This window comes from Amblyomma mixtum, chromosome 7 (genome assembly GCF_055824585.1).
Source record: "Amblyomma mixtum isolate Tamu chromosome 7, ASM5582458v1, whole genome shotgun sequence".
Classification (NCBI taxonomy): domain Eukaryota; kingdom Metazoa; phylum Arthropoda; class Arachnida; order Ixodida; family Ixodidae; genus Amblyomma; species Amblyomma mixtum.
This window is the reverse complement of record NC_143018.1, coordinates 22111614-22134667: the sequence shown is the minus strand read 5'-3', so window position 1 is coordinate 22134667 and position 23054 is coordinate 22111614. Positions and strand designations below refer to the sequence as shown.

At 46.8% G+C, this 23054-nt stretch overlaps 1 protein-coding gene and 4 non-coding genes across 6 annotated transcripts; 1 reads left to right on the top strand and 4 right to left on the bottom strand.

Annotated features, from left to right (window-relative positions):
* The first annotated feature begins 263 nt into the window (after positions 1-263).
* Positions 264-6807, top strand: LOC149335231 (chitin deacetylase 7-like). 2 transcript variants are annotated; one of them, XM_089553772.1, is made up of 4 exons: positions 264-631; positions 1828-2040; positions 4536-4769; positions 5970-6807. In XM_089553772.1, exons 1-4 carry the CDS (start codon positions 264-266, stop codon positions 6481-6483), a joined length of 1329 nt encoding a protein of 442 aa, XP_089409898.1. In that variant the 3' UTR covers positions 6484-6807. The 2 variants fall into 2 exon arrangements, with proteins under 2 accessions (XP_089409898.1, XP_089409899.1); XM_089553773.1 differs by having other exon boundaries at positions 1828-2062; positions 4546-4769.
* A 4659-nt stretch (positions 6808-11466) lies between these two features.
* TRNAA-AGC (transfer RNA alanine (anticodon AGC)) lies at positions 11467-11539 on the bottom strand. Its single transcript has one exon. It is a non-coding gene; the product is annotated as a tRNA-Ala (tRNA).
* A 1323-nt stretch (positions 11540-12862) lies between these two features.
* On the bottom strand, positions 12863-12935 carry TRNAA-AGC (transfer RNA alanine (anticodon AGC)). Its single transcript has one exon. It is a non-coding gene; the product is annotated as a tRNA-Ala (tRNA).
* Positions 12936-13534: 599 nt separating this feature from the next.
* On the bottom strand, positions 13535-13607 carry TRNAA-AGC (transfer RNA alanine (anticodon AGC)). The gene has a single exon. It is a non-coding gene; the product is annotated as a tRNA-Ala (tRNA).
* Positions 13608-15532: 1925 nt separating this feature from the next.
* TRNAA-AGC (transfer RNA alanine (anticodon AGC)) lies at positions 15533-15605 on the bottom strand. The gene has a single exon. It is a non-coding gene; the product is annotated as a tRNA-Ala (tRNA).
* Positions 15606-23054: the final 7449 nt, after the last annotated feature.

Genomic DNA, 23054 nt, shown 5'->3' with positions numbered 1-23054 from the left:
ACGGGTGGGGGGGGGGCTAGATGATGTAGGAGAAGGGGAAATCTTCCTGGAGTGATCCCACGAGGGCATCTCCGTGGACACCGGACTGCTAGTAACTTGCGATGGCAGCTTTCATCGATTGCTGAGACATCCGTCATCGTGCCTCCCGGGGTGTTCGTGACCACGGCGAACGAAAGGGCTGGAGCTGACTCACAAACCGTACAGCCGCGGGTCGGTGTGTGTTAAGTGCAATTAACTGCAACCTCCTTTGACTGACGCAGGTCATGAGAACAGCGGCGTGCTGCTTCCTCTTTATCCTTTATGGCCACTGCGTCTTCGACGTGGTGCGGTGCGCCGACTGCGACCCGAGCAGGTGCCGCCTGGAAGACAACTGTCTCTGCGTGAGCACCCATCCGCCGGGCAACCTGAGCGTTGCAGAGATGCCGCAGTTTGTGATGATCACCTTCGACGACGCAGTCAACGACCAGAACATGAACTTCTACCGAGAGCTTTTGGCCCCCGGTAGGCGGCGCAACCGAGCCAACGGCTGCAACATGGCCGCCACCTTCTTCGTCTCAGCCGGATACACGGACTACTCATTCGTGCACGAACTACACAGCGCAGGCAGCGAGATCGCGCTGCACTCCATCACGTGAGTTTCGGCTATTTATTTGCCTTTGCGGCAGAGGTCTTATTCTTTAGACCTCATATTACGAACTGCTTGTTTGCCTCCCTAGATAGGGTGGATTGAATAGATAGATAGGGTGCATTTAGGGACTCGAAAACGAAAGCAGCGCCCTCCTTCCCATGTGCACCCTCATCGCATTCTTAATAACCGCTGTGACATTCATTATGGCAGTGCCTGGTTGGAAGCGAGCCGTTGCTTCGCGTCACCAAATGCGGCCCATAGTAGCTTGGAAACAATGCCCTTTAAGATTACATGATTCCAACCGGTATCGGTATGGCCGCTATTGCAATGTAAGTGAAACTTACAGCACTCCTGGAACATTCTAGAGCAACAAAACATAAAGTAAAGAAAAAATTATCTTTCAGCAGAACTTACCGCTTTCCGTAGCAAAGCGTCGTTAGTGCAAGTATTCTTGGCAGCCCATGGAGGACGTCGCACTGTATTAGCATTTCCTCTTCATGGTTTACACCCCTGAAAGAAAGAGTTCTGACTTAGTGCCGACAACACTGTATATAGCGCATCACGTTCACGTCTAGTGGAGATTGTCGGATGACTCCGGCGACACGGCTATTTTGGAGTATCCCTATCTTGAACGTTATATGCTTTAAGTTTCAACTGTGGCAGCCGAGTCGCGTCCGGGGATGGTCATCATCATCATCTGCCTCACTACTTCCACTACAGCGCAAAGGCCTTTCCTATGTCCCTCCAATTAATCATCTCATTTGCCAGCTGCGCCCACCGTGTCCCCGCAAACTTCTTAATCTCATCCTACCACCTAACTTTCTGCCGCCCCCTGCTACGCTTGCCTTCTCTTGGAATCCACTCCGTTACCCTTAAGGACCGGCGGTTATCTTGACTTCGCATTACATGCCCTGCCCAAGCCCATTTCTTCCTCTTAGTTCCAAACTAGGATGTCTTTAACCCGCGTTTGTTCTCTCACCCACTCTTCCCTCTTCCTGTTTCTTAGCGTTACACCTGTAATTATTCTTTCCATAGCTCGCTGCGTTGTCCTTAACTTCAGCTGAACCCTCTTCGTTAGCCTCCACGTTTCTGTCCCATAGGTGATTATTGCTAAGATACAAGAGTTGTACGCTTTTCTTGCCAGAATAGTATGTCAGCACAATTGCTACAGATGCGGCCTTGGAATGCCTTTATCTCAGGCACCTCAACAACATGACCTACTGGCGTACGCTGGACGTCAACGGCTGGGAGGCGGAGTTCGTGGGCGTTCGCCAGCTGTTGAGGGACTACGCACTCATCCCCGAGCGGGACATGGTGGGAGCCAGGGCGCCATTCCTCGAGATCGGCCACGGAAGTGCCTACGCCATGATGCAGAAGCAGGGCCTCCTCTACGACTCTTCAGTCTACGTGAGGTATACGTCCGGATATGTGCGTGTGTGCTGTGCACGCGTTCGCTTTCCCGTTTCAGCGTTCCATGCTTGCTGGACTCAGCGCACAAAAACGAAGCACAAGAACAAGAAGGACGACAGGACGGAGCGCTGAACTGACAACTTGTATTAATGCGAAAGCGTTATACATAACGCTTTCGTAAAGCTTTTCGTAACGCTTTCGTAAAGCGAATCCGCACATTTTTTCCGCACGATTACGTCGTTCTCCAAAGTTAAATGTGTGAAAGTGTGATTGTGACAGATAGTGTGCGATAAAATGCTGCCGTGGGAAAAATTTGGTTTGAAGTTTGAAGTTTATTTCCATTTCAGTAAGAAATGAGGGACCCGAGACAAAAAGTGAACGTTAATTCACTTGACGGCCCTCGGGCCCCATTACATGGCAAGACAGCAAGGTGTCGGTAGTAACTAACAGTTGTACGAGTACAGATATTGTAGCTTTTACTACACATAGTTCAGTTTTTGTGTGTGTGTTAAAGGCAAAGGCACAATGTGAAGGATAAACATGATCAGCAAATAACAGCAATTGTGAATAGTAGCAAACCCAAAAAATACAAAAAAGACATAGGAACACACTGCAGGAAACCAGAAAAAATTACATTTGTGAGAGAAAGAATGAATGTATTGTTTTCTTAAAACATTTTCAATATGAACATTATTTTGGCGAAAATAATTTAATAATTTATTTTGATGAGAATTTAAATCTAATGAAAGTAATTTTGATGAGATTTAACTAGTGAATTAATTAAAGGCGGAAAAACGCGAAAAATTAAGCTTTGACGTCAAAATAGCTTTGGATGTCGATACAGTATATGGACGTCAGAATAGCCACGGACGTCGATATAGTTGTCGACGTTTTGCTTTCTCATTGCTCCAGTGGGGGTCGCTGCAGTGATCTCGAGGTGTTTTTGAAAACGATATTTTTTTGTCTTGTTCTGAATCTGTGTTTCCTTTCATTAGACAAGCGAGTTCTTGCCCTCGCTTCACCGTACTTGAGTTTTTAGTCAGATTTCGTTTGGTTCTTGACGATTCCCATTTATGTTTTTCGTGGTCACGTGACCTGTCAGGGCACCTCTTAAATACTGGACCTCCACGTTTTCAAAATAAAAGTTAGTTCAGCGCTCTGTCCTTTTGACCCTCTTGTTTCTGTGCTTCGTTTTTTGTGCACTGAGTCCTGCAAGCATGGAAATCAAACCAACTAGCCCAACAACATGTATTGCTCAGCACACCATGCCGGTAGCTCTGAGTTGTAGGTTAGAAAGTCTGTGGCTTTCTTCTTCTAGTTCATGGTGGAAAAAAGCGAGTGAAGACGACGAGAGGACACAGGGATGAGCGCTAACTCTAAACTGAAAATTTATTCCTGAAAGTATAGGTATTAATAGAAGACATTGAAAAGACTGAAAAAGTAAGGAGAACAGCAAATCAGCAATCGTCAACACAAAAACTCTTTTATGGTTCTTCGTCCCTTAAAATGACCGCTACAGTCGGCCTTGTGAGTAAAAAGATGACTGTAATCGAACTTACATTCTCGCAATGAATTCACATTCTTGCAATCTGCATGTCGGCTTAACAGGGAGCGCCAGTGTTGTTGTTTCTTCCTTTTTTGTTTCTTTGTTTGGGGTATGTATACATATTTGAGTGTCAAACACTACCACCATGTGATAGTCGGCGCTGGTGGTATCTTTAGGTATACGTCATCTTGGCCCTGGTTTTCCTGTTTTATCGCGAACGCTCACCAAATTGGCCAACTTTCAAATCTTTTAATTGAAAATATTGCTTGTACTCCAATATATGAGCCCGAAGCTCAGCCCTCAAACCTAAACAAGTGGGCAGCGTGCCGTCTCCAAGTTTTTCGTCACCCGTTGGAACACACCCGCAGGTGTTGAGCACTTCCTGCGCTGTTATTTCTACTACTGCAGGTGATGCTACAACACGATACCTCCAAATTCTGGACCTGTCATGGTACCGAGCGTTCAAACAACCTTATGGGAAGGCTCGCAATTTGGCAAAAGAAATAAATCAATTAAGCTACAAAATAGGCATTGTCCTTTACCATGGCGGGTATCAGGGTTAGCTGGCTGCAGAGTAATCTGAACAGCAAAAGTTTTTAGGTTGCGAGCGTGGTGAAAAATATATCCCAGCTGCGCGGAGCGACTCTGCGCATGCGCGGTGTGGCGCAGTGGCTGCGGCGCCATGGTTGCCATGTTACTGGTTACCATGGTAACGGCGCATGCGCAGTAGTGGCCTTTGGCACGCACCGCGATATGCGCTTCTGCTAGCCTAGTGTAGCTTTTGCTACAAAAGTTCGTCTCGGCGCAGACACGTAATCGAGTTTCCTGAAGTGTGCGATTTTTTTTTTTCCGGAGAACACGTGTTTCGTAAACTTCTGCTGCCAATAGTACATGATGACGTCGTAGGCCAAACGCGGCGCGACGGTGAATCCTCTTACCCCCTGACTACAGGCACGGCAAGCTCCCGCTGTACCCGTACACCTTGGACTACGGTGTGCAGGGAGTCTGTGAAGGCATCGTCTGTCCCAGAGGTGACTTCCAGGGACTGTGGATGGTGCCCCTGAGCAGGTTTGTCCGGAGTGCTCTGGGCGGCGATGGAGCACGTGAGGAGAGCGTCTGCCCTAGTATGCCTGACAGCTGTATCCCGCAGCCGACCACGGCTGCCGACATGTTCGACTTCCTCAGGTGCGAACCTAGCGGAGTGCCTTCTATGAGAGCGTGCATTGACAAGAGCGAACTCGGTTGCATGATACACGTTGCGAACCATCATGCCGTTTCTGTCTTCCCCTGGAAACAACGTCTTTCTATCGGTAAGCCAGTATGTGAATGGACCATTGGCGGTGCTCGAAAATTCTGTCCTTAAAGACACGCAGTTCTCAGTTCACATGAACGAGCGACTACAAGCGTGCCTTACAGAAAGGTATTTGGTAGAAGAGGCGACAGGAACATGGGTTTTGTGGGCCCTCTCTTTTTATCCTGGGGTATTAAGGAAGCCAACAGACACCGAAACCAAGGAGAGCGTAGGTGAATGTTTTTTATTTATTTGTGGCGTCGATAAGTGAGAAATTAGCAGTGAATTGATGCCATGGTAGAAAAGTCGATTGATTAGAATGTAGAAGAGAAGAGAGTCGCATGTAATCACTTGCCGCCGGTGGGATCTACCCACGACCTCCGTATGCCGCGTACGGCGCTCTAAGTTTCCCGTCCACAGACTCATACCACAACGTTTGCTGCATCATTCTTTCCTCGCTCAGCCAAAGACTGGAACGGCCTTCCACACGACGTCGCTGCAACCACCTGTCCATCCTCATTTTTGAATTGTATAACTGCCATATTTAACGAATAACATCTTTGTACATAAAGTTTGATTCTGTCTGTACCCACCCCTTATGTAATACCCCCTAACTGGGGGTGTTTAAGGTAATAAAGTGAAGTGAAGTGAAGGAGGGCGATTATCGAATCTTCTATATTCGCGGGTATCTATGTCGCGCGTAACCTGAGAATGGTTGTGTTCAGCAGCGCCACCCTCGTCCATAGCGGCGGACATAGAACGTCCTGTATTACCACGAGTCAGGTTCGTTTATATGTGTCGTAACGAGCCCCCCTTTTCACTCCCCTCGTCTGCTCCTATAGGGTGGGTAAGGGCGGTCGGTTTTTTTTTTCTACTTTAAAACTTTGTAGGCCCGAACAGAGCTCAAATCCCCAATAAAAGAAATTCCGGAGTCGCCGCTTTCAATTCTTCGCAAGTGTGCTTCGTCTGTATCGAACCCCCTTCACCATTTGTTGATCTTCTCTATGCAACTTCACGTGCGAACTGGATGCAAATGATTGTATACGTCATCGAATGTATTCCTTTTTAATGCCTTTATCTTGCCGTTCCCGTAGGTCAAACTTCGATCGCCACTACTACACCAACCGGGCCCCGTTTCCGGTGTTCATTCACGAAAACTGGCTGTGGAATCCGGAGCGCAAGCGGGGCTTCCTGTCCTTCGTGGACTGGCTGCTGACCAATAAGGACGCGTTCTTGGTCACAGTCGAAGAAGTGGTGCAGTTCATGCGACACCCGAAGCCCCTGGGCAAATACGCACAGAAGTGTTCGAGGACCACTCAGTTTCGTCAATGTCCAGAAGTTCACAGATGTCACTTTCCGGAGTCGTCTATCCCAGAGGCTGAATGCATGGTTGGGTGCAGGCCGTGTCCTGAGAGATACCCGTGGATAGAGGCTGTAAAAGTCGACACGTCAAACGACCGCGCTGGGCCTGCTGCGGCGAAGCAGTTTTTCAGCGCAGTGTCCGTTGTGTTGTTCGCCTGTGTTATGCTGTTTTGCATTTGTGCTGCCGCTAAACGTTCGACCCGCCGGTTTAGCTTAGGAATCCGAAATAGGTTTCATCTCTTGTAATTCTAAAACATTATAAAGCTTAAAAATGAATATATATTGAATTCCGATTAGCTCAATTATAAACGATGCTTTGAAAAATTAGCAGAACGAAATACTGTGTGTAAATTTCGCTCTTGATCTGTTTCTAACCCGATATTCTTGTTCTGTTTTGTATTATACATCATATTCTTGCTTTGTATTATAGACTAGCCGCCACGGTGGCTCAATGGTTATGGTACTCGGCTGCTGACACGAAAGACGCGGGTTCGGTTCCCGCCGCGGCGGTCGCATTTCGATGGAAGCGAAATGCTAGAGGCCCGTGTATACTGTGCGATGTCAGTGCACGTTAAAGAACCCCAGGTGGTCGATATTTCCGAAGCCCTCCACTACTCTTATAGCCTAAGTCGTCTTGGGACGTTAAACCCCCATAAAGCCTAAGCCATGCATTTGAGACTGATATGCGTTATTGAATACTTCCCTCTTTGTGGGCGCGCTGATTCAATAGTAACCCTCCCTTCCCCACTCCCATTTAGTCCGTTGGTGCAGGGCCCATAGAGATTTATTGTATATGAAAAATATGTACCCTACTCATTACTCAAAGCAGTTAATTTATTTATTTTCTCACTGCCGGTCGGCCACCTACTGGTTACTTCAAATGCACACAAGGATATCGCCCGGCCTGCTGCTCTGCTTTTCAGGGAGGATAGCTTGAGAAAAAAGGGCCTGCGCCTTCAAATCCCGTCAGTCTGAACTTGAAAGGCACTTCTAGGGGGGGGGGGGGGGGGGGGGAATGAGGGGACACTTATGCTCCGCCTTAAGGGTATGACGCGATATCATTAATAGGTTAACTCCCACATATGCAGAAGGTCATTATCTACATTACATTCATAGATCCCTGGGAGTCCTCGTACCCCTCCTGGCACAGTGGTCCAGCGGTTAAGTGATGCGCCACTGCCTGGCACTTCTAAGGGGGGGGGGGGGGGGGGGGGGGGGAATGAGGGGACACTTAAACTCCGCCTTAAGGCTATGGCGAGATACCGTGATTTTGCGCCCACAACGCCGACACCGGATTTACTAGTGAACGGGGCCTTTGACGCTGTCGCGATAAAACGGCCACAATGTTGCCTGGAATCACAGGGTCGCAGCGGAGTGCCAGGAAAGGAGAACCGGCGCGGCAAGCATTCGGAACTGAAATGCCAGTGTCGTTATGATGATGATGATGACGTCCTCAGGCTTAATGGCACCAGTGCGATGCTTGTGCACGCAGCACGCGCCCGCCTATCTTTATTTTTGTCTTCTTTACAGTTAGTGCCAAGGCGCTGGCTACAGTGCGGCGCTGGTGGGAGCGGTGACTGTGACCTTGACTGTGACGGGACTTCGGTTTTGTCTTGTTTTGTTTTGATTACGCTTTTGCTTCCCTGATTTTCGTCGTGGCCAGCACTCTGTGCTTTGTCTCGATTGTTTATTTATTTATTTATTTATTTACAATACCCCCAAGGGCCCTCGTGCGAGGGTATTACATAGGGGGGGGGGGGGGGGGGGGGGCGATACAATCATAAAAATATGACACAGGAATTTGAACAAAATACACGTAATAATGAATTAAAACTAGTAATGTACACAAATAATAACAAACAACGCAGAATAAAATACTCAGTAAATGCACATAATACAACAAAAATACCAAATCTGTTAGTCCATGGTTTGCTTTAACGAATGCTGAAACGATTGCGGGTTAACCTCAATAGCTATGTGTGATGGCAAGTTATTCCAATCTATTATAGTGCGAGGAATGAATGATTTCGCGTAGAGCAATGAACGGCATGTGATGCGTTTTATTTTGTTAACGTGGTCACGGCGAGGAAAGACTGCAGGGTGTGGCAAAAAGAAGTCGTCGTGGAGGGTGGGATGGTGATACAGTTTGTGAAGCAAGGTTAGGCGAGCGAAATGGCGTCGACATGATAGCGGTTCCAACTCGGCACGTTGTTTTAATGCTGTGACACTGGTGAAGCGTGAATAATCTGAAAAGATGAAGCGAACAGCACGGTTTTGCAGGGATTCAAGGTTGTTTATGATGTAAGCTTGATGAGGGTCTCATATGGCAGAAGCATACTCAACTTTCGGGCGGATTAGCGTGATGTAAGCACTGAGACCATGACTATATTGTGACTTTGGTTTTTCCCCTTTTTTTTTACTTCGCGGACTGTACACTGAGCTTTGTCAGTCTGCGTGTGGCACTGACTTTGATTGTGATGTGCCTTTCGTTTCCTCTTCTTTTGAGTTTTTGTTTTTTACATCTCTGATTTTCTCTTTAAATTGATTTTCTTTTCTTTGGAGCGTTTGTCTCTATTTGATTTATCGTCAATTGGCGATAAGCCTCGCAAAGCGTTGCTGGTCCGGGCTCCGTCCCTCTTTCTTTTATGTTTTTGTTCACATTTTCTGAGAGGAGCAATAGAAGGGTAAGAGTGTTTCACACGCGTCGAGGTGGCCGCAATATACTCAAGTGGAAAACATTTATTCTGGGCTTCCTAGTTGAAGCCTATACTCTAGAGGATACAGTTGAATACTTCAATACAGTTTGCAAAAAGAAAATATTTGCCGGCCTGGCCTGCACAATCCCATATAGTTCCGACGCTGCAGACTTGTTTAAAAGGCACACCATCGTTCCGATTACATCAGTGTATGATTACAAACTATGGCACCTGTATATGCTCGGATTTAAGAAAAATAATGACGCCATAACTAGTCTAGAAAAGTTATAAACTCTCCCACTGATAACGTACGCTACCTAGCACCCTGGAATGAAACCAAATGCAGAACAAATTATGGGACACAAATGTTAAAATGTCTATTGCCTACACTCCTCAATAAAACATTAAAAGAAATGGACTCTGACATATCCACACTTTCATCAAAAGAACTGCGTGTTATGCTTATATAACGATGTGCTCTGATGTCTATTTTTCAGCATCTCTTCGTGCTATGCTTTACACTTCCATCTACACCTGCTTTATGCTTCTTCACTACTCGCGTAATGCGGTAATACTGACATATGTTTTCGAATGGGTGTTCCTGCCCCCTTAGCCGCACGTAACTGTATTGCCCCATTCGCCTTCCCTACAGTTTTTAAGTGGCCTCCCCGTTTCATTTTTTTTTGTTGTTGTGGAATAAAATTTTTATTTAATTTCAATTTCCATGCGATATAAAACGTAGCGTGGAACGTGGTTGACTACAGCCAAACAACAGTTGTTAACTTGTCAGTGGAACACACTTAAAGAAGACGCATACGACTGAGCTTGTATATTACCAGTTATTTGGCTACGGAACATGCCCGTGTTTAAAGCGTAAAACACGGCAAAATCAAGATGAAATGCATCACTAAAATATGGCCAGGGGAATAACAAGGCTCCATTTGACCGACAGCTCTGTTTCGGGCTTTCGTGAATATTATTCAGGTATATGCTTCAGCTAGAGCTTGGCCAACAACAGCCAAGCCATGTTTTAAAGACAAGAACTGCGAAGAATGAATGCTACTGAAATGTTAACTTATTTCAATCAGACGTTCAGGATATCTTTCTTCTAATGTGACATTTTTTTAGTAACATATCGGCAGCGCTAGCTAAGTGTCTGTGGTACTCGGCTTCGGCCACTGAGCATCACGACACGGAATGAAATCCCGGCAGCGGCGGCCGTATTTCAACGGACGGGAAAGGCAAAAGGCGCCTGTGTGCTGCGCATTGGCAGGACACGTTAAGAAACAACAGGCTGTTAAAATTACCCCTCCGCTACAGCGTCCCTCGTAGCGTATGTGCTGCGTCGGGACGTTTAACTACCACCGTCCTTTATGCCAATTAAGAATGAAAGAATGTCACAACAGAAAAAAAGAGAAAATTTCATGGAGGTGCTGGGTATCGATCCCAGTACCTCTCGCATGCTAAGCGAGCGCTCTACCATCTGAGCTTTTTTTTTTCTTCAACACGGTATTTATTACAGTGATGTAATGTTCTATGTACATGAACTATATACAGGCCATTATGAAAACAGTGGTAATGAATATGTATTGATTACCATCTGAGCTACACCCCCCCCCCCTTTTTTTTTTCTTCAACATGGTATTTATTACAGTGATGTTATGTTCTATGTACACGAACTATATACAAGCCATTATGAAAACAGTGGTAATCAATACATATTCAAAAGACATACACTAGAAAAGGGGTAATGCAGAGCACATCACTAATAGTGAGTGCCACTCCGGTTCGTACTCAGTCTGGGCATACACGTCTCTTAGATGAACAACCATTCGACTGAAGTGATCCTTTGTAGACACAACAGGTTCACAGTGTCTGTCCATCATGCGAGTTTTCCAGAGGCTGTGCACACCCCCCGACGGGCAGTAAAGAGAAATGGAGAAAAATTTAAAGCGGCTGAAGATCGAATGGCAGAAGAAAACGGAGTGCTAGTTCTGTCTATCCGGTACAGGGAAACTGAAAAGCAAGCCCCTGTTCTCTCGTACTTTAGCAAGTTCAGGCTAAAGGAACGTAAAACTATTTCCGTATAAGCCATTAGGAGTATACTAAATTGTCTTGCATGTGTGAAGTCATTCAGTGACTAGGAGGCGCCCGGCTGCACGCCCAACAGTCACAATACCTTCTTTTTTTTTTCAGCATGTGAAAAATTGCCTTAACATTTATGCCCAGTGCGGTGAGAATTCGAGACATCTTCATTTGGTTCTTCCAGTTTCTCGGGAATAGTGATCGAAAGATGCTTGGTGGAGGGAGATGAAGTTTGCGACTGCAGACATGGAAAATACTGGTACTTTCTGTGATTCACCATCGGTTTGAAGCAAATACATAGAGAGTGTTCGAAAGGGCGAAGAAAGGATTTTGCAGGTTGGCTTCCTTCTGAAGTGTGTAAAATAAAAAAAGGAGTTAAATTTTAAAGTCGGAACTGAGTACTGCTAACTTCATGGACACACAAAAAAGAATGCAAAAAAACAGTCAGTGGAGGTGCTGGGTATCGATCCCAGTACCTCTCGCATGCTAAGCGAGCGCTCTACCATCTGAGCTACACCCCCGGACGACGAATACGGTGGAGTCTACAAAATTTAAAGCGATGAATGAGATCGAAAGGGAAAGGGCGGCTGCCGGTTCTCTCTCTTTCGACACAGTTCCGGAAAACTTGGCAGCGTGCCGCTGTCAAGTCGACCGGTACGACCTTGAGGGGCGGGAATAGTATACGTAGCTGATTCCTATATGCACAAAGAGTAGTGGCCGGTTAATGAGAGGCAGAGGTTCACCGAAGTCGACGTGAACTGCCTTCCTAATGAGGCTTGTTTCCTTGAAAAGCGCGGTACAATACGAAGCGTTCTACAGGCGTCCCGGTGGCAGCAACGGCCAACAATTGAAGGGGCTTCTTTTAGACTGGTTGGTGCTTATCCACTTAAAAAAAAAAAACAAGGTGCAGACCACGCGCGGACCTACGCTTTCGAACGTACCAACGCAGCAGACGGATGGCATATGGCCTGACTGCGTATGATTCTCTGTTACTCAGTCATCATCAGCTCGACTACGCCCACTGCAAGGCAAAGGCCTCTCCCATGTCTCTCCAATTAACCCTGTCCTTTGCCAGTTGCGGCTATCGTATCCCAGCAAACTTCTTAATCTCTTACTGGCTGTTACTCAGTGATATGTCAGCGGAATAGGCGGAAACACGGCACAGGATCGGACAAGTGTAGCTGGCCAATAATTTTCCGCGCGTGGATTGCATCTATCTGTCTAACTTCCAAAGTGAAAATGAAACACACAACACAAGCATGACACATTATAGCCCGGTAGTGTCTAGCGGCATGTCGTGCTTCTCTCTCGATGTTATTTGCCTCACGCCACTAAAAACAGACAGCACGAGAAATGGGCAATAAAACCCATAGAGCACGACCCCTGCCCATAAAGCACGACCAAAGCAATAAAGTTTTTATAGGGTTTCTGGGCTTTAATGTCCCGAAGCGACTAAGGCTATGAGGGACGACGTAGTGGAGGGCTCAGGATAATTTCGACCACCTGGGGTTCTTTAACGTGCACTGACATCGCACAGTACACGGGACTCTAGCATTTCTCCTCCACCGAAGTGCAACCGTCGGGAACGGGACAGAACTCGCGTCCTTCGGGTCAGCAGCCGAGCACCGTAACCACTGAGCCACCCCGGCGGCTCCAAAAATGCTAAGAATACACTGAAGAGATCCCCCGTCAAGTTGTCAAAAAGGCTGCAACAGCGTCAGCAACGGCTGCGATGCAGACAAGGAAAACGTGACGTTACAAATAGTTATCCTGTGACATCTTACTTCATCAGTCTTTTTATTTTAAATACGAAAGAATGCCACTGCTATAAAAAAAGTAGTTCCTGGAGGTGCTGGGTATCGATCCCAATACCTCTCGCATGCTAAGCGAGCGCTCTACCATCTGAGCTACACCCCCGGACGAGAAACACTGCGAATTCGAAGGACATTTATGCCGGTAAAGGAGATCGAGCGGGTGAGGAGAACCACAGGCTGGTTCCCTAGGGCAGATTTACGGAAACAAAATCAAATTGCTGTTCGTCTGCACACTATAAAGCGTACAAGGACCGAACATAAGTACCTTTAACAAGTGGTCCCTTAGAAGTACAATACACCGATGTGGGATGTGTGCGCGCCAAGGGACTCAGGACTAATGCCATCACCTATATGCGGCAGAAAGTCTTGGATAGGATTCGATTAATGGATCCACCGGCACTAAATTTCTTCCCAATGTATACGGGGTGAGAATTTGAGGCCGCCTCCTTTGTGCTTCTGCAGCTTCCCGAGGTAGTTGATTGTAGGTTTCAAAAACCCAGAGGCTTACTGTCATCCACAGTCACTTTGAATAAAACACAAAGACGCCATGGTAACTGTGAAGGAACACGTACCCTGTTCACACACTGCTCATGACGTCCTTCAGAAGTAGCAATAAGGACAAAAGCAGCCCGACACTGAAGTCCGTTCTGAATATTGCAAACATGGTAGCCATGCAAAAGAAAAAAAATATTGTCATCACAGTGGAGGTGCTGGGTATCGATCCCAGTACCTCTCGCATGCTAAGCGAGCGCTCTACCATCTGAGCTACACCCCCAGACGGGAGACACAGTGAAGTCGAGCGACATTTAAGCCGGAAAATTAGATCGAACGGGAGAGGGTGGCCGAGCTCTTTCTTCGTCGGCACCGTTTCGGGAAAAGTTGGCCGTGAGCCACCTGGCTTGGCCGGCCGGTGCGACTCCGAAGGACGGGTGTTGTATGCGTCGCTGGCTCTGGAGTACATGGGGCAGCCGCTACACACCTCAGTGACAGGGCCAGACAGAATTTGAGATATGGCATGCGTCTGTAACGCCTTCTACTCCAAGCGGTCGTGTGAGTTGTCCTCCGGCCTAGAAACCATTACGAGGTAGACCAGCGAGCGGAGTGTTTCACTGGCGTCGCACTGGCAGCATTACAGTCGCGCGCCTCCTTTATATGGATGACTCAAATTATGGCCAATTTTCCTGGGTACCAACAGTGCATTTACGACTCGTTAATTTGGAAACTCGCTGTCCGGACAATGCACAGGGCGAAAATGCACAGAGCCCATTGGGGACCGTGTATTTCTGTCGCGTTAATGTGGGCAACGATGAGAACAAAATTTCGATTTCCCCAACCAAATGTTTCCTTTCCAGTATTTTGAAAGCAGGCTCCTGCGAAATGCAGTGCGAAAGTGCAGTGACTGCCCACACCCTTTTTTTTTTTTCGTGCTTTCACGTTTGACAGTTCCAAGGTGTCCAATTGACTTTCCTTACAGTTTCCTCCAATTCATGAATTCGTGTGAAGAATGTCAAACCGCTTTCATCAGCTGCGAGCGACTAAGTACGGATATGCACGTGTCTCATGATATGCGGAGTCGAAGCAGAAGATATGCAATCACGCCATGAGACGCCATCACTCTTGTGGTGCACCTATAGGGGCTTCAAACTGCGCCAAAATATAAAAAGATAATTCTGACCAGAATATATCCCTTCGAACTCTAAAGGTTTCGTCTGGTTTCCACTTCATTGACTAACATTATACACAGAAACAGTGCTTAAATACAAAGTGTTATTATTTCTTTTTTCGTTTTATGGACTACTCGCTTTGCGGACAGTTCTGCTCGGTAATCAAAGAGTCCATATTAACGAGGCACAACTGTATACACAACACGAAGAGGCTTCTTATGAGCTTTTTAGCTGATGTTTGTACTCTGCAGGGTGCACTTGAGCAGGACCAAACGTCGGAACCTACTATGGTGACACACGGTTATAACAGTTGGTTATTGGGTAAAATGGTGGATGAAAGGACGCATGACTGAACCTACAGATGGTCAGTTTTTATTTGACCACTGGTTGTGTTCGCGTGTACAGCCCCGCAAGATCAAGAGTAAACACGCGATAAAAGTGTCCGAAGTTGGTCAACGAGGCCCCAGTTTACTGTCAGCCCTGTGTGGCGCTTCTGTAGACGTTATTGGGGTTTACGCTGTTATGAAAAGACAAAGAGCAGAAACGGTCGACCATTGATACCCCTGACTGTCCTTAGACCTTGACCCACAGTTATATGTCTTAGGTACATGGTCTTAAAGACACGAACTTGTAAGACCGTTCATTGCTGAAAAGAGTTCTGTTTGGTAGAACAGATGAGATGGCGACATCTTAAATTCCTATTAAATATTCCTTGATTACCCACCCTTCAACATGACATTCTTCCTTAACACACCTGCCGTGGTAGCTCAGTGGCTGTTGAATTTGACCGATGAGTCCGAAGCCAAATTGTCCAAGCCGAGTTTCGATGGAGGTGAAATGAGAAAACGCCCGTGTGTTGTGTCAGGTAAGTGAATGTTAAAGAACTGTAAGTGTTCGAAATAAACCATGTCTTCCACTGCGCCCTCAATGATAGCCCACCCACTAGCACTGGGGCTTCGAACCCCATATTTGTGTACATATACCTTTCTCAATACCGCACGAAACGAAGTTGGCACAACGAAAAAAAAATAGCTCGTGGAGGTGCTGGGTATCGATCCCAGTACCTCTCGCATGCTAAGCGAGCGCTCTACCATCTGAGCTACACCCCCGGATTTTTTTTTTTCTTTCATGGTATTTATTTACATGGTTTTGTATACAAAGCATATATATACATATGTGTGTGTGCATATACACACACAAAAACAACTATTTACAGAGCACCTAGGTAGGCGCTAGGTGGCAGAAACATAATAGTAACATATTATAGCTAAAAGGCCGGTAAAGATATACAGCGCATCAGGAGAGGAAACCAATCCGGTACAAAGTCCGATTTTTTGTAAATGTCCGTTACCTGCAGCAACATTCGGCTAAAGTGAATTCTGGGCGAAACAACAGGTTCAACGTTGCGATCTTGCATGCGTGTTTTCCAAAGACTATGAAGTCCAATCAGAAGAATCATATCATAAGGATTCGAGTCAGGTTGGGAAACAACAAGGTAGCGCACACTGTAGGAATTTAGGAGAAAATCTTTCTGTAGCGTCCTTTGCAACACATCCCAAAACAAAATCGCGTCTTTGCAGTCTATAAAACAATGTTCAATTGTTTCAGGCACATTGCACAAGCGACAGTTTACAGAAGACACAAAAATGTTTTTCCTATCGAGCCACGTCTTGACAGGTAGAGTTTCAGTGTGTAATTTATAGAAAAATGTTTTGGTGCAAGGAGAAATTGGCATTTTACGCACTCGCTTTAAAACATCATGACCCATGAGCCCAACGTAGACGGAACGATACAGTGGGGGCGGGAAGAGCATGGATATCAAATCCCTGTACAGATTTTTGCGCAAAACAGAATATAAGTACTCATTTGAAAACCGAACTGTCAAAAAACGCACGGAGGCATAAACTTCCTGCATAAAGCCTAGTAAACGGGGTCGTTCAGTAAAATTGGAAGAAACTACTAAGTTCGGAAGAAAAGTCATGAAGTTAACCTGCAAGAATGCTCTAATAATCGGAAGGGAACAAGCACGAAAAAAGAAGAAACGGGCAACCAACTGTCTCACATACAGGTGCTCTAGGCCCAGGCCTCCTGCGCAAACAGGCCTGAAAAGGTTATCACGCCGCATGGGCTCAAATTTGGAGGACCAAATAAACGTCGCAAATATACGATGGAAACGCTGTATGTAATGTCTGGCGCAGTGAAGGACCTGGAGTACGTAATAAATTCTTGTTGCCAGAAAGGTGTTGCAAGCCTGGGCTCGACCAAAAATTGAGAGGCGATGCGGTACAAATGTCTGAGCATAACGCTCAACAGCCGGAACTCGCTCTCTCCAGTAATGGGCACTGGATTTGTAGGCATGAAGTGGAACGCCAAGATATTTAGGAGGCACACAAGACCATTCTATGCCAGCGTACAGAGGTGGAGTTGTGCCCCATGAACCAAACCATAGGCCAGAATTTTTGGAGCGATTCATTTGAGCACCAGAAACGATGCCGAATTGATCTATTGTGGACAACACATTATCAATGCTGGGCTTGTCAACGCAGAAAAATGCAAGGTCGTCAGCATATGCCAGCAATTTGACTTCATTACCCAAAATAGGGAACCCATGGATATTACTGTTACGCAAAACACTCAAACAAAGCGGTTCCAGGTAAAGAGCAAAAAGCAGAGGAGACATCGGACAGCCTTGCTTCACAGAAGAGCGGATTGGCACAGGGTTCGAGAGCTGGCCATTAATGATCAATCGTGTTGAACAGTTGCTGTAGCAAAGCTGCACCCCTTTAAGTACAGTAGAACCCACGTTTGCTCGCTCTAGAAGTGAAAACAGAAATGAATGGCGAACGCGGTCAAATGCTTTCGCAAGGTCAATCTGAAGGAGGGCAAGCTGCTCATGACAGCTGGAGGAATATTCAAGTATTGTCCGCGCAATGTGCACATTACTTTGAATGGAGCGGCCTCTCAAACCGCAAGTCTGGTGAGATCCAATGAGTACCGACATTGCAAATTGCAGGCGATTTGACAAGACTTTAGCAAAAATTTTGTAATCCACATTTGCCAATGTAATGGGCCGATAACCTTCTACGGAGCGCAGTTTTCCTTCATCAGTAGTTTTCGGAATTAGGACTGTGTGGCTTTTTGTAAAAGACTGAGGAAGGGCTCCTATATCCAGCCCCACCGTGAAGACCCGCAGCAGGACAGGAGTGAGAATAGATTTAAAAGTCTTGTAAAATTCGCTTGAAATGCCGTCAGGACCAGGCGTTTTTGAGACAGGTAACTGATAAATTGCATGTTCCACCTCTTCCTGCGTGAAAGAGCCGCTAATAACAGAACAATCATCTTCTGATAAAGGGCTCACTAAGGTGCTGAAATACGCCAAAATTTCCGAATTATGCACATCAGGTGAAGCACTAAACAAGTCTGTGTAATAATCTACAAATACGGTCATCACCTCATTTGTACTGGACACTAGTCTGCCATTGGACATCATCCCCGAAATAAACTTCGCAGTCGCATGACGGCGCTCATCAAGCAAAGCCTGTCGTGTCGGGTGCTCACATTGCAGATCACGCTTGGTACGAGATCGAACACGGGCACCCCGGTAACGTTCTGCATCAAATCGTTGTAACTCACTTTTGATACTAGCTAATTCATCCGTATATAAACCAGGTGCTTCGCATTCCATTTCATACAGATTGTACAAATTTTTCCTGAGTGTCTGCTCCTGATGTTTCCTGTGAAAGGACCGCACGGAAACAATTTCTATAGCTGTAGCACGCACGTCTTGCTTAAACATTTCCCAAGCGGCGAACAACGGCATCTTGCTCGAGAGACAGGATTCCAGTTGCGAGCGGACACGAATTACAAACTCTTCATCATTAATTACTGAAGAGTTCAGCTTCCAAAGCGCCCATTTCGGCCTAAATTTTGAACAAACACTGCCTCCGAGGCGAGCAACCACCATGCAGTGATCAGAGAACGAAACTGGTACAGTCTCACAGACCAATCCTCTGGAGACAAGTGAAAAAGATGCATAAATTCGGTCTAGGCGAGCGTGAGAATGGCCCTGAATGCGTGTGAATAAGCGGAAACCAGGACATGAACTTCCGGTATCAATGAGCCCTGCATCTTCCGTAACAACAGACAAAAATTCACCGCTCCTGTCCCTGGGTGTATCAGGACCGGCACGATCAGCTGGGTCGCACACACAATTAAAGTCACCCATTAGCACAACATGCCGGTCACAGTCCAGTAAGCTGGCAATGCATTCAAAAAGAGTAATGCGCTGTGGCACAGTATTAAATGCATAGACATTCATTAGTCGCCATAGCTTTCCATAGAGAAGAAAATCGCAGCATATCAACCGGCCCTCATTATCGACATTATAGGTCAAGCCCGAACAGGGGAGTGTCTTGCGCAGAAACAACCAGCAACCCGCCGACAAGCCCACAGCATGCGTTACGAGAACATTATATTCTGATAAAAAGGGCTGCAGGGCCACCTCAGTATCCTCCTCACTTTCAATTTTCGTCTCCTGGACGGCGATAACATCAAGGTGCCTGCTGCAGAAAAGTCGGCGGAGTTGCACCTGCCTCTGGCGAGACCTAAGGCCACGTACATTCAGTGTTGCGAATACTAACTCTGCGGAATCAGCCATGATGACTGTAACTAATTGTGCCTACAGTTCCCTGTTCTTGTCGGTAGACGGCGATGCCGCCTGAGAACCACCGCCAGGCCTCCTGGACCGCGAACGTCGGCACCCCCGGACGGAGAACACCGCGGATTCTAAGGAAGTTTAAAGCGGTGAATGGGATCGAACGGGAGAGGGAAGTGAAACGCTCGCCTCTTCGACACCATTTCTGTAACCTCGTCTTCTCTCCGCTGACCGGCCTACGCAATCTCACCTGGTATACGTTGAGAATGAGAGGATTTTGAAATAACGTATTGCCCGCGCTACAACGAGCAGTGGTGAATTGATTCTTACTTGATTACGTAGGTCATACCTCTGTAATTCTCTACGGAACAATGTTTAATGATATTTTAAAGAAGAGGTAGGATTCTATCCACACGTAAAACAATTAAACAATTAAGGAACACGCGGGAAACTGTAGAAATTATGGAAGCCGCAGTAACAAGCAGGAATCCTCTCCTTCATCGACTGGCTTCTGGGCGATGTGTTCGTGGTCGCCTTAGCCGAAGTAGTTCACTTCGTGCGTCTCCGGAGGCCTCTGGACATTTTGCAGTGCTCGAGGGATTTCGTGTTCTAGCGATGTCTTGAGATTCATATGTGTGTCCTTCGAGGACGTTTATCATAGGGAGTCGCGGTTCAGGTGTCCACCGAGATATGTGAGACAGATACTGCGCCATTTCCTTTCTCAAAAACCAATTTACCAAAAACCAATTTGCTGTGACTGCAGCTCTGAAACAGCCTACAGCGGAGTATTTCGTATGTACGTAAATTGCTGTACAGTTTCTTGGACAACAAAGTGCATGCTGCTGGGCGAATCAGTCATACATGGTTAAGCAAGGGTATTGCGCAAAAAAGCACGGACGTGAGAGAGGACGACCAGGACGGGAGCAGTCGTTGTCGTCCTCTCGTCCGTGTTTCTTAAACAGTACCCTTGCTTATTCACGAACGGTTATGATTGTTAGCAGCGAGCGCTGCTTTCAAGAGTAAATTAAAACGTATGCATTGTTGTGGAATTATCTGAGCGATATGATCAGTGATGACAGTTTTTTCTCATGATTATCCAATGCTCTATGCTCAGTGTCACCCTCTACTTAACGAGTTCCTGGACAGCAAACTTCAGATTACTATCTGAATTATCTAGTAGATAACGTTTCTTCTGTTATTTAGGCCTCCTTAAATTCATAAATGCTAGTCGTATTGTGTTCTTGATTTTTGATATTGATGCTGTGTACTTTCCTTTTCTTTGCGATGCTGTGATGTGCGGTTCATGAGGTTGATGTGGTGTCTTTATGAAACCACATGAACAGGAAGAAGCCTTTACCCTGCAATGGCCGCAGTCAGGCTGAAGACGATGATGATGGTAGTAGCCCGCGAACTCCGCACAACAGGAAAGGACTAATTTCATCGCGCAATTTTGTACTCAGCAGCTGACTGCCGTAGAAGGCACTGCCTTGGTGGTAGGGAGCTTGGAATGCTCTTGTCTAACGTTGAGACAAAACCAACTAGGACCAGTCGCACAGTTTTGGATTATATATATTTGGAAACGACCTATATAGCACCTGCTACCTAAAATTGACAGCACAGTTTAGTAGTCATGTGTGCCTATCAAGTGCGGTGATAAATTGTTTTGTTGCGAAAGCAACACTACGCTAGTCGCCGAGCCATTTCGCGGAGCTGACGAAAGGCCATACTGCGCATGCGCGAGGAGCAGCGACGCCACACGGCGCACAGCTGGCGCGCCGCCGCCGTCGCTGCGCGGGTGACTCGGTGCCGCCGCCGCGCTCGCCAGTTGCGCATGCGCAGTAGGGGCGCATAGCTAGCGTGTCGGGGCCGCCGCCGCTGCCGCGCGCTCTCCATCGCCTCTCTCTCTCTCTCTCTCCTCGTTGCTTCCGCAATCCTCTAGATTTAACAAGAGCTAAACCACAGCCAATTTTATTCCTGTCGAGTGTGTGTTCGGGGAGTGTGACCCTGTATCGTATGTGTGCAGCAGAGAGGACACCGTCACTGCTATTCTTACGTGGGATACAAATCAGACTATGACGTTGAGGCAACTGCCCGACGAACATATGTAAACTTTTGTTTTCAGTATTCCAAATAAACTCCTATCATCACCATCACCATAATCATCCCCACAACGATCATCAAGCCACCAAGCCGCCGTAGAAAACCGCTGCAGATAATACCGTATCAAACGAAATATAAGTGATGTGATGCAGTATCTGGGGCCAAACATATCGCGCCTGCACAAGGCCTTCGAGAGTCGGCGTAGTGGACAGCTCCAGAAAAATTTCGACCACCAGGGGATCTCAACTTGCGCTGACATCGCACAGTACACGGCCATATTTTTTTTTTTTTTTTAACTGAGTAATACTTGTTGGGGGGCTAGTTGGTGCATGTTTCCAGACAAGGGTTGTAGCGCCTGTCCCGTCTAGATTGCTGTGTGTTGTCTGTTTCGGCGCTACAACCCTTGCCTGGAAATATATTTTTTTTAATTTCGCTCCCATCGCAACGCTGCCGCCGTGGCCGGGATTCCGACCTAGTGCTCAGTAACGTAACACCACTGCTCCAGTGAGGCAGGTAGCATTGTAGAATTTCTCACCCTGGTATTCTCCAATGATTAAGATGTGCAATCTCGTTCTGCGCTGCGTTGTCGACTTGGAAACGGAGCACAGCGCCTTTAAGCAGACATGCGTCGTCGTTAGGAAAGTAAAGCCAGCCCTCAGTCGCCTATGGAGGTACCCAGGCATTGACTGTAAAAAAGAAAAGAAATCTAGGGCACTTACACAATAGCATAAGGCGTATGAGTGCGACGCCGATAAAAATGCTGGGGAGGCGTTGAGTTCGTCCAGTGACTTAGCTCGGCCGCCCTTTTAATCCATCTCCCACCTACCCGTTGAGTGAGAACAGCACATAAAATAAGGTTTGGTTTGGTTTACGGGGGTTTAACGTCCCAAAGCGACTCAGGCTATGAGAGACACCGTAGTGAAGGGCTCCGGAAATTTCTGCCACCTGGGGTTCTTTAACGTGCACTGACATCGCAAAGCACACGGGCCTGTAGAATTTCGCCTCCATCGAAATTCGACCGCCGCGGCAGGGATCGAAGCCGCGTCTTTCGCGTCAGCAGCCGAGCACCATAACCATTGAGCCACCGCGGAGGCTCCTTAAAGTAAGGGTAAAAAACTGGAATTTTGTGGATAACAGACGAGACACATGCACCTGTCTATTTACACGCACGCGAAAAAAAAAAACTCAATGCCTGCAGGAGTTCTGCTGAGCTGTTCTGCTTCTCTTTCATGCCCGAACTGGCCCTCACGTCCTCATTATCTAGGCTCATCCGGGCCCCGTGACTCCATGGAGCACATTCTCGAACACTCCCATCTTTCCGACTCTCATGTATGATGGACCCAGTGGCATGCAAGGTCACGGGACAGTTTACGGTGGCCCCGCTACCTGTGAAGAAGTGTTGCCGTCGCTTCGGCAATTGTGGCTTTGCTTGAGGCTAACGAAGTGTCGCCGGCGCTCACACAGCATCACATACGCGTAACCTTGCAAACTTATTGCAACGACAGAAAATTGGGCAGCAATGAGTCCTTAAACTCTACCGCCAACATTCATTGAAGTGTGGCGTACACATTTATGCGTGTTCAAGGCTGCCAACACCTCCGATTTCACTAAGCCATTTTTTTTATGCAGAGGAGTCCATCAATCCCGATCGACATGGACAGCTGCGGTTCTCTAACTGGCCTTAGATTATATAGCGCACTTCAAAGAAAAAAAAAATACCGCGGAAGAAACTTTTTCATATAATTTTTAGTTGTGCGCTCCTATCCTGCGATTCGTTTCCAGTGAAGTTTTCTTTTTTTTTTTA

Excerpts from the sequence above, each read along its gene's own strand:
- LOC149335231 (XM_089553773.1), top strand. The coding sequence starts at position 264 with ATGAGAACAGCGGCGTGCTGCTTCCTCTTTATCCTTTATGGCCACTGC. Across the intron at positions 632-1,827 it reads ATCGCGCTGCACTCCATCAC|GCACCTCAACAACATGACCT; the intron begins GTGAGTTTCGGC and ends CCTTTATCTCAG. Across the intron at positions 4,770-5,969 it reads GACATGTTCGACTTCCTCAG|GTCAAACTTCGATCGCCACT; the intron begins GTGCGAACCTAG and ends CCGTTCCCGTAG.